This window comes from Cherax quadricarinatus, chromosome 48, assembly GCF_038502225.1.
Source record: "Cherax quadricarinatus isolate ZL_2023a chromosome 48, ASM3850222v1, whole genome shotgun sequence".
In the NCBI taxonomy this organism is placed as follows: domain Eukaryota; kingdom Metazoa; phylum Arthropoda; class Malacostraca; order Decapoda; family Parastacidae; genus Cherax; species Cherax quadricarinatus.
In genome coordinates this window covers 26,335,368-26,345,317 of record NC_091339.1, presented here as the reverse complement: position 1 = coordinate 26,345,317, position 9,950 = coordinate 26,335,368, and the positions used below count along the sequence as shown (strand labels likewise).

At 35.5% G+C, this 9,950-nt stretch overlaps 1 protein-coding gene across 1 annotated transcript in view; it reads left to right on the top strand.

Moving 5' to 3' along the window:
* The window catches only part of LOC128696026 (surfeit locus protein 6 homolog), a 28,125-nt gene continuing 18,175 nt past the window's right edge, over positions 1 to 9,950 (top strand). Inside the window, exons 1-4 of the mRNA XM_070095022.1 lie at positions 1 to 111; positions 2,264 to 2,665; positions 6,294 to 6,381; positions 9,773 to 9,835. Of these exons, the coding sequence (XP_069951123.1) occupies positions 2,285 to 2,665; positions 6,294 to 6,381; positions 9,773 to 9,835 (532 nt within the window). The 5' untranslated portion in view covers positions 1 to 111; positions 2,264 to 2,284. The remainder of the gene's footprint in view (positions 112 to 2,263; positions 2,666 to 6,293; positions 6,382 to 9,772; positions 9,836 to 9,950) is intronic.

The following is a 9,950-nucleotide window of genomic DNA, read 5'->3' as shown; positions in this document are numbered from 1 at the left end:
TTTGTCACGAAATGTTTGTATGTGTGATGGTGTCATGGCAGTCGCCCCACATGTGCTGCTTTACTTTCAGAATTTTTTGAAGAATTTCAGAATTTTGGTGGTATAGAGGAGGTAGGTGAGAGGAGGTGTACTACTGAGGTAATGGCAGGTGATTGACTAGCCATAGGTCATACAGGGAGCTCTAGGGATGTGTAGTCTAGGGGGAAATAAGTGTTAATAATGGACTGATATCCCTCGAGGATTTTGCAAGCTTATTATAATTTGCGTAATGTAATGTATCTGCTTTAATGGGAAGCAATGCTGAAATAGGTCTGCTTAAATAAAGTTCATTAAAACAGCAGTTAAGGGAAGTGGAGGCTGAAATATGTTATGGGATTACCGTTAATGTACTGTGTGGGAACGTGTTTTTAAATTTCTACATTATAATTTCTTTTGTTGGAGTAGACACTATGGGAATTTTATATAGGGCGACTTTTCATTTGAAAAAAAATGTTCTTCGAGAAAACCAAAAGAATATTCGTCTAAAAGTTTCCATATTGCTTAAGTCAGTGCAGTTTGTTCCTACGGGTTTAGCGCCTTCCCGTTGATTATAATAATAATAATCAGTGCAGTTTGTATTTTATAACAAACTTCCCATGTATTAGTAAGTTTATTTGGGTACAGGTACATATAAGTACAATTATTATACATAGCAACGTATCTGTAAATTACCTAGGATAACGTGTCTTGGAAATGTCACTTAGACTTTTGTTATTCTAGGTAATTTACACTAAGTATGATAATTGTTATTGTATACCTGTGTCTAAATAAACTTATTGTTTTCATTGTGGTCCTCGTCAGTGACATTAATGTGAAATGTATAAAGTTACATTCTTTGACTATTTGGTTATCCTAGGTTAAGTATACATTATATAGTATATATTTTTTAAGTGCACCAAATATCTAGTCCTCAAGGCCTTTAAAAAAATGTATGTACATAAATCCTAACTAAAAACTTAATGTTATGGTGCTTATCTTTGAAGATTTGTAAGGAGATATTGAGTAATTACAAAATGTCACTATCTATCTATCTAATATATATATATATATATATATATATATATATATATATATATATATATATATATATATATATATATATATATATATATATATATATTATGTATGTATGTACATATGTATGTACTATGTACATACATACATGTACAATATTCCTGTAACTTGCAGGGACCTCACGAACAATAATTAACTTTGATTTTTTTAAATTATCCGAAGGTAATACATACATATTACTGTACAAGACAGTAGACAGTTGTAATCGTAGAGAATACTAATCTAGCAACTTCAGTAATTTTCAAATCGTCAGTGTCAGCGAGTTATCTAGGCAGCAAGTTCTGTGACTTAATATATAGCAAAATGTACCATTGGTTATCAGACAGAATAATTTAGGTTACATTATGGTTAATGTTAACTTTATAGTCAGTGTTTACTTCCTGGGTGTTTATGTAAATTCTTCAGTATTAATTACATTGTGCAACTGAACACCCTGTCTGGAGTTTTGAGACTCTCTGACCACGGGTTCAGTCCCGCCCATGGTATGGTTTGTTTGCAATCGTGTCATTATGATTTCGTGAGTCACGGTGATATTATGTTTTGAACCAAACTCCTCTTTTGGTCTCTATGGCAAGCTACTGCTTATTATGACTTTTGACATTAACAGTACACCAATTGATAGGCAGGACAAGGGTAAATTCTTAGGAATACACCATGAAAACAAACTAAAATTTAATGTATGCACACACACCAACCTACTACTTTACCCTTACCTTTGCCCTTGACCTTACCATACCTTTACCTGTGCCTTTACCTGTACCTGTACCATTACCTTACCTAAGTTTCAGGTAAGGAGTCATTCACGACACTATGTAGACACTACACTATATATATCAAGGCCCATATTGGAGTATGCAGCAACACAATGGAACCCACACCTGGTCAAGCACGTTTAGAAACTGGAAAAAGTGCAGAGATCCTAGGTTAACATCAAACAGTTTTTTATGTACAGTACAGTACTGTTATATGACATGGCTTACTCTGTCAGATGCTTGAATTTGTAAGTACTCTGACTTTACCCTAACTGTAATTTTTTCTTAAAATGTTTGTATCTTTATTTTCTTTAGGTCATATATAAATTAATGTTGCCTAACTTGTCTTATTGAGCCATATTTTTGTCTTTCATCAAACTTATATTTTCTCCCAACAGCTAGTGCAAAATTAATTCATTATGGCAAAGGATGTATTAGGTGTTAATAGTGTAATAAATGAAGTACCAAAGTCTAAAAAAAGGCATCGAAGTCGTGTAGCAAATGAAATGAACACAAAGACAGTGACAGAAAGTTATAATATTGTCTCTAAGTTCAATAAAAAAAATAAAAAATCCAAGCAGAAAGGTAATGTAGAAAGTAAAGATCCTCTGTCTAGTGAACAGGAACCATATCAAAAAAAGAAAAAGAAAAAAGGAAATAAAAACACAGAAGGTAGCAGGAAGAGGAGCCACTTGGAATTAAATAACAGAGAAACTGAAGATGCAGCAGAGAGCATTGACAGCGGGTGCATTGCAGACAACAACTCAGATATTGCAGCAGACTTAACTGATTGGCCACAAGTAAGTATGGTACTACTGTTAACTTGTGTGATGAATGAACACACACACATTTAGTGTATGTGTGTGTGTTTTTATTTAGCTTCTTTTACTTGGTGTAACGTACATCGTTACACAGTAATACCTGTGCACATTTCCTACACCTACCCGAGACGTTACATAATTAAATGTTAGACGTCACACTGCATACTTTATATTGTATTTACAGTAAACCTTTGCATAACTTGGAAGATATGGCCTGAAACTTCATGGTATATGAAGTGAAGAATACGTGAAAAAAAATAGCTCTAGCCTAGAGACCACCAAATTTTCCAAACAACTTTTGTTTTTAAATACAGCCTCTCCTCACTTAACGATGGAGTTTCATTCCTAAGACCATGTTGGTAAATGAATTTGTCGCTAAGTCAGGAGCATACTATAATGGTAGTGGGTTTGTGTCAACCATCTTTGATAATGTTCTAATGTTACCTTTGCACCATTTATAACATTTCTGATATATTTTTAAATGTTTATACAGTAGTGTACTGTGTATTGTAATAAAGAGAATAGAGGAAATCAGCTCTAATATACATTATTTGGGTATGCATACTGGTCAGAGAGCCCGTCGTAAGTCCGAGTCGTCGGTAAACAAGTACGATGCTGAGTGAGGAGAGCCTGTATTCTAAAAGGTAGAAATTACCACAGTTTATCTAACATTACACTGTAATTGTCATTGCTTGTTGACATGGAAATGTGTGGACAGGGTCTGATTTGGAAACAAAGTCCATTCTTTCTGGTCTTCATCTGGGCAGTGGATTTTGACCATTAACCCTTTCAGAGCCAAGAGGCCAAATTTCAAAGTGCGCACCAGTGTCCAAGAATTTTCAAAAAATAACTTTGTTATTTTTTCTTGTGAAATGGTAGATAATTTTTTTTCTGAAGGTACTAAAACAAAAAGTACGAAATTTGATGGAAAATTGAGGAAATTATGCTCTCGTTAATTTTGATGTGTCAGCGATATTTACGCAGCGGCGATTTTGCCGACTTTGTCTCCCATTTTAGGCCAATTACCTTATTCCAGTCGACCAAATTCTTAGCTATTTGACTAGTATTACTTCTATTCTATCAAACGAGGACAAGAAATCGCCAACTCAACTGTTTCAATTATAAAATAGTGATTGCAAATTGGTAATTTGGCCAATTTAGTGCAAAGTTCAAAATATTCCAATTTCAAAATAGGGTCCAGAATAAACAATGCAGGCATTCCTGGCACTAAACTAACATTTCCTCTGTTATCAGTTACGTTTTCAGCCTGTACAAATTAATTCCATTTTGATTTTTAATTCACATAATAAATTTTTATTCAAACCAAAAGATAGAAGATATACTGTCATGCAATATTGTAATAATTGTATATATAATATCAGCACATTTGTGAACATATATTAGACCCACCAGCTGGCATGTATTAGACATGTGAGGTCATTTGTTTACTCTTGAACATTGGCAAAAATTTAACATTTCTGCTACTTTAAGCTCAGTTTCAAGCCATTTTCAGTACTAAATCCAATCAAAATCATCTCTATTTCTGCAATATATCTTCCATTCTATCAAATGAGACCAAGAAATCGCAAATATAACTATAAAAAAACATACGAAAAAGCACTGCAAAGTTGCTGTTTTAATCAAAAATTACGGTGTCAGTTTTTTTCTCTCATTATCCACTGTGTGCTGCAGGATTTGTTTTATGTGGTGCACACATACCACATAGATGTATTCTCTCATATCTAGGCCCAAATTTACCGCTCACAGCTCATCAGGGTGAGCTGAGCTCATGGCATAGATCTACGGTTTGGACCCTCAACGTAAAGCCGTAGATCTACGGCACGGACCCTGAAAGGGTTAAATCAAGGCCTTACTGTTTTCTCCTTGGCACCTCCAGCATCACTCATGATTCTCTTGGGTACAGTGGCTAATAGCCAAAGATAAAATTAGATAATGAAAAAATTCAAAATAGTTTGATAAACAGAGTATGACATACCACATCCCAGAAAACAACTGTGGGTAACAGTAGGAAATGAAAGGAGCTTTGTGTCTTTTAACACTTGATTCATTGACTCTGCTTGGGGTCAGATAGAAAAAAAATTTCACATTTAGTGAACATACACTCAAGCCTTTTTCCAGTGCTGTGCAAAAAAGGATGCACTCTCAATCACAGAAATTCTTACTATGTGTTGTTGCTTTATAAGTAGGTTAATTTTATGCTGTTACGCAGCACAGTAAGATATGCCATGCCCACCATATGATACAGTAATACTATTAGACTAATAGATATGTAAGTATTGATGCTATTAGACCATCAGTCACTACTTGAGTGATGGCATATGATTTTTGGAGTGAAACTGTTTTGACATAACATTTGTACTCTCAGCAGGGAAAAAGTTTTGCTAAGCACATACAAACATAGTTTGTTACAAAGTTTAACTTGTTTAACTAAAGTTTTGTAGGCTTTATTTAAGTTCAAATGGACAATTGAATAGGAACTTAAATTTATACCAAATGCAAAACACAGAGACTGGTAGTTTATGGGATTTGTGTGGTTTTGTAGTGTGAGCAGGACAACCTTTATGAAGGTATTGAGGGGAAAATTGTCAACCTGACCTGAGTTCAGAATGTGGAAAGCACAGTGCATGCATTCTGATAGATGGATAAGGGATGTTATGATTCAGGAAATAGTTTGACCTGGTGCTGCTGCGTCTCTCGCAAAACAGTTATTGAATGTGTACCAGTGTCTGGGTCAGTTATGGGCAGCTCCAAGCTAAGATAGTTTTTGCCCCAACAGAGACATGCTACAGTCACTACATGGTAAGTAGTATGTATCATTCGAGTGCTCTTTTGTGACATGGAGTTATTTATTAAGTAACTGTGAGGGTTATGAGGTTTCTTCCCTACTATCCCACAGGCATGTACATATTCACTTAGATACTCACACATTAACTCTCGTTCAACATACAGTCCACACCATATACAGTGGACCCCTGCTTAACGACCACCTCCAAATGCGACCAATTATGTAAGTGTATTTATGTAAGTGCGTTTGTACGTGTATGTTTGGGGGTCTGAAATGGACTAATCTACTTCACAATATTCCTTATGGGAAAAAATTCAGTCAGTACTGGCACCTGAACATACTACTGGAATGAAAAAAGTTCGTTAACCGGGGGTCCACTGTATATTATGGTAATGATATAGTATTAAAAAAGATATTCTAGCCCTGTTGGAATGCTAGTAGTCCTACTTGTAATCTTTCAGGTGTGCAATGAAAGGACAGGCATTGTGGGTCTTATTTGTTGGTTTAGAAAGACACGTAAGCCGTCTTATTTGTTGCACATCACTCGGGAATTTCTGCAGCTGATGTAAAAAAGAAAAATCTTGGAAGTGCTTTAAAACACTGATTTGACCAAGTGGCTTTAATAGAAACAATTATGGATTGGATATTACTTTGTCTGCCTTTCCGATTACATGTGAGAAATTTCAGAAATTAAAGTGAATATTGAATATTCTTGCAACTTTGCATTTATATTGTTGAGTAAATATTTGGCATTACACTTAAAAGTATTTAGCTACATTAACAATATAAATGTGTTTTCAGGTTAAGAGTGTTTTACTAGAAGAAAATAAATTTATATCAAACTTCTTAAAGTGGATGCCTGCTCCTCAGAAAGCAGATAGTGAAGAAGGTTAGTGTTGCCTTATTTAATGACTTTGTAATGTAGTTGGCTGTATTACAAAGTAGTAATGTCCTTGTGGTGTCCTGTCTTCTTTGATTAATTATGGTTTTATAGAGATATTGTGAAGGAATTCAGGGAACTGGTTAGCTGGATTTGAGTCCTGGAAATGAAAAGTACAATGTCGGCACTTTAACCCCTTGACTGTCGCAACCCCCAATCCTGAGGTGTCTCCTGGTGTTGCAAAATTTCAAAAAAAAAAATTTCTTATGAAATGATAGAGAATCTTTTCCCGATTGTAATGACGCCAAAAACACGAAATTTGATGGAAAACTGACGGAATTACGCTCTCGCGAAGTTAGCGACCTCAGCGATATTTACAATTCGGTGATTTCGCCCAATTTGAGCCCTGTTTTCGGCTAATTCCATTGTTCAGTCGATCAGACTCATAGCTATTTCTTTAGAACTCCATTTTTTCTATCGATTGAGTACAAGAAACTGCCCATTTACCGATTTCAACTACCCAATAACGTGGTCAGAAATTTGCAGTTTGGCCAATTTCACGAAAATTAAAAAATATGACAATTTCAAAATAAGGTCCAGAATGAACAATGCAGACATTCCTGGCTCTAAAATAACATTTTCTTTGTTCATCAGTCATGTCTTCAGGCCCCTCTGATAATACTCGTGCTTTCTATTATGAATTTTTATTCAAATAAAAAATAGAAAATTTACTGTTATGCAGACTACTGCAATACTGTAATAATTGTATAAATAATGTCAACCCATTCATGACTGCATATTAGAATGGCTAGTTGGACATTTATTGGACAATGACATCATTTGTTTACTTTTGAACATGGGCAAAAATCAAACATTTCCCCTACTTTGAGCTCCATTTCCAAGTTCTTTTTTATAGTAAAACCAATCAAAATCACCTCTAGTTCTATAATATGTTTTCCATTCTATCAAATGAGACCATGAAAACAAGAAAACAATCATAAATACTATACGAAAATAGACCACAAAGTCGGCATTTTAATTAAAAAAACGGTTGGAGTTTTTTTTTCTCATTATGCACTGCGTGCTGCAGGATTTTTTTATATGGTGCACACTGACCACACAGACCCATTCTCTCACATGTGGGCCTACCAGCTTTCTCCTGCTTGATTTGAAGCTGCTAGAATTTATGAGTATATATACGTCCAACACGGTACCTCGTAAGACGTATATATACGACCAAAACAGTCAGAGGGTTAAAGGAGGGGTTTGGGATATTGGCAGTTTAGAGGGACTTCTAATCTGTTGTATCTGAGTGCCTCTACAAAGACAGTGATTATGTATGAGTGATGGTGAAAGTGTTGAATGATGAGAGTATTTTTCTTTCTTTTTGGGTCACCCTGCCTCAGTGGGAAATGGCTGATGTGTTAAAAAAATAAAAAAGAAAAGATATAGTTGAATTGTATGTGAGCATGTTAGATATGAGTTAGTGGAGATAAGCATTTTTGTAACTTGATGTGCTGTTGGAGTGTGAGCAAGGCAATATTTATGAAGGGATTCAGGGAAACCAATCTATCCAGATTCGAGTCATGGAGGTGGGAAGTATAGTGCCTACACTCTGGAGGAGGGGTGGGGATATTTGCTGTTTTGAGCTGAAATATTAGTGTGCCTCCGGCAAGAAAGTGATGAGAGTGAGTGATAGTGAAAGTGTGTCTTCTCTTTTGGGCCACTCTACTTCGGTGGGGAGACGACCAGTATGTTAAAAAAATCACATGTACTTCATAGCAGTTCTTTGCACCTGCAAAGTTAAATCAATTTAGAATAAAGAGCTTATTGATTGTTTTAGGGCTACTCTAGTGACTGCCCCATGAGAACAGTGGTCATCTCATTGTTGTTTGTATTTTTTTTTTAATTTAAAAAAATAAACAATGTTTATTTGTATGGGAAATCTTTTTTTTTTTTTTTTTACCTTCAAGGTACAGTGGACCCCTGCCTTACGAACGCATCGCGTTATGTTAAATCCGCCATATGAAGCATTTGAACGCAAAAATTTTGCCTCGCCTCATGATAAAAAACTCGCCTTACGTTATTCGTCTGGGACGCGTCCCACGTGTGGCCTCAATGCCAGTGTTTACAAGCCAGCCAGTGTGGTCGCATCTATGCATACATTTGGTACATTTCACATTATCCCAGTGTTTTTAGTGCTTGTAACTCCAAAATAAGTCACCACAGACCCCAAGAAAGCTTCTAGTGCCATCCCTGTGGTAAAAAGGGCAAGAATTAGTATGGAATTGAAAAAAGATATTAAGGAAATGCATGCGAAGTGGGTTGAACTGCAAACCTTTACAGATGAAAATCACCCTGACACAGCTACTGCAAACCGTGTTGGCAATGTTATGGCCCATTTTAGGAAAGTCTTAAAGGAATGGGAGGTACAGAGCTCTATGGACAGATTTGTTGTGCGACAGAAGTCCAATGACTCTCAAGTTGGTCCTAGTGCCATTAAAAGAAGAAGGGAACTAACCCCAGAAAAGGACTTGCTACCTCAAGTCCTAATGGAAGGGGATTCCCCTTCTAAACAATAACTTCCACTCTCACCTCCTCCCATCCCATCAATCATCACCAGATCTTCAATAAAGGCAAGTGTCATGTATTCTATTCTTAGTAGAGTAGTAACTGTGCATGTCTTCTTCAGTTTGTGTGTATTAAAATTAATATTTCATGTGGTAAAAAATTTTTTTTTTTAATACTTTGGGGTGTCAGGAACGGATTAATTTGATTTCCATTATTTCTTATGGGGAAAATTAATTCGGCTAACGATAATTTCGGCTTACGATGAGCTCTCAGGAACGGATTAATATCGTAAGGCGGGGGTCCACTGTATATGTGTCTTGTGTTTTTCTTTATATCTTAAGAGAACCACTAGATGAACCATGCATTGATGGATATGTAAGCTAGCAAACTACCAACAACCTGTTGACCAGGCAAGCACCATAGAGGCCTCACCCCTGGTCAGGCTATGGGAATACGAAGATTTAAAACTGGTCATAGATATATCATACACCCAAGTAACCATGTGAAATAATTGTATGAAGATGTAAGCGTTGAGAAGTCCAGAAAAGTGATGATGTTGTATTCTTCAATCATTAACACGTTTGGCATACCACTAATAATTACAAAATATGAATGAAAATATTGTATGAAATTAACTTTTTTCCCCAAGGAGAAAGAACATTCATTTATTATGTAAAATGAAACTAGATTTGTATAATATGTTTTAATATATACAATACAGTATTAACTTCAGGACAAATATTATAGTTTTGCTAAACGTAGTTGAGGAGTCTTGCTAAGTGACATGGTTTTCCATATAAAGAGCACTGATGCTGAATTTTTGTTTTAGGTCCCACAAGCAAAAAGAGACAACAGAGGGAGCAGAAAGGTACAAAGCGAAAAAAGTTTAAGGGTGAGTTTTATTATGAATTTTAGGATAGCCATATTTAGAAGTTAATTATGATTTCATAATTTATTTACTAATTGTAAGTTTGAAAAGTAAGCACAAGATTGACATGTTTACTTGT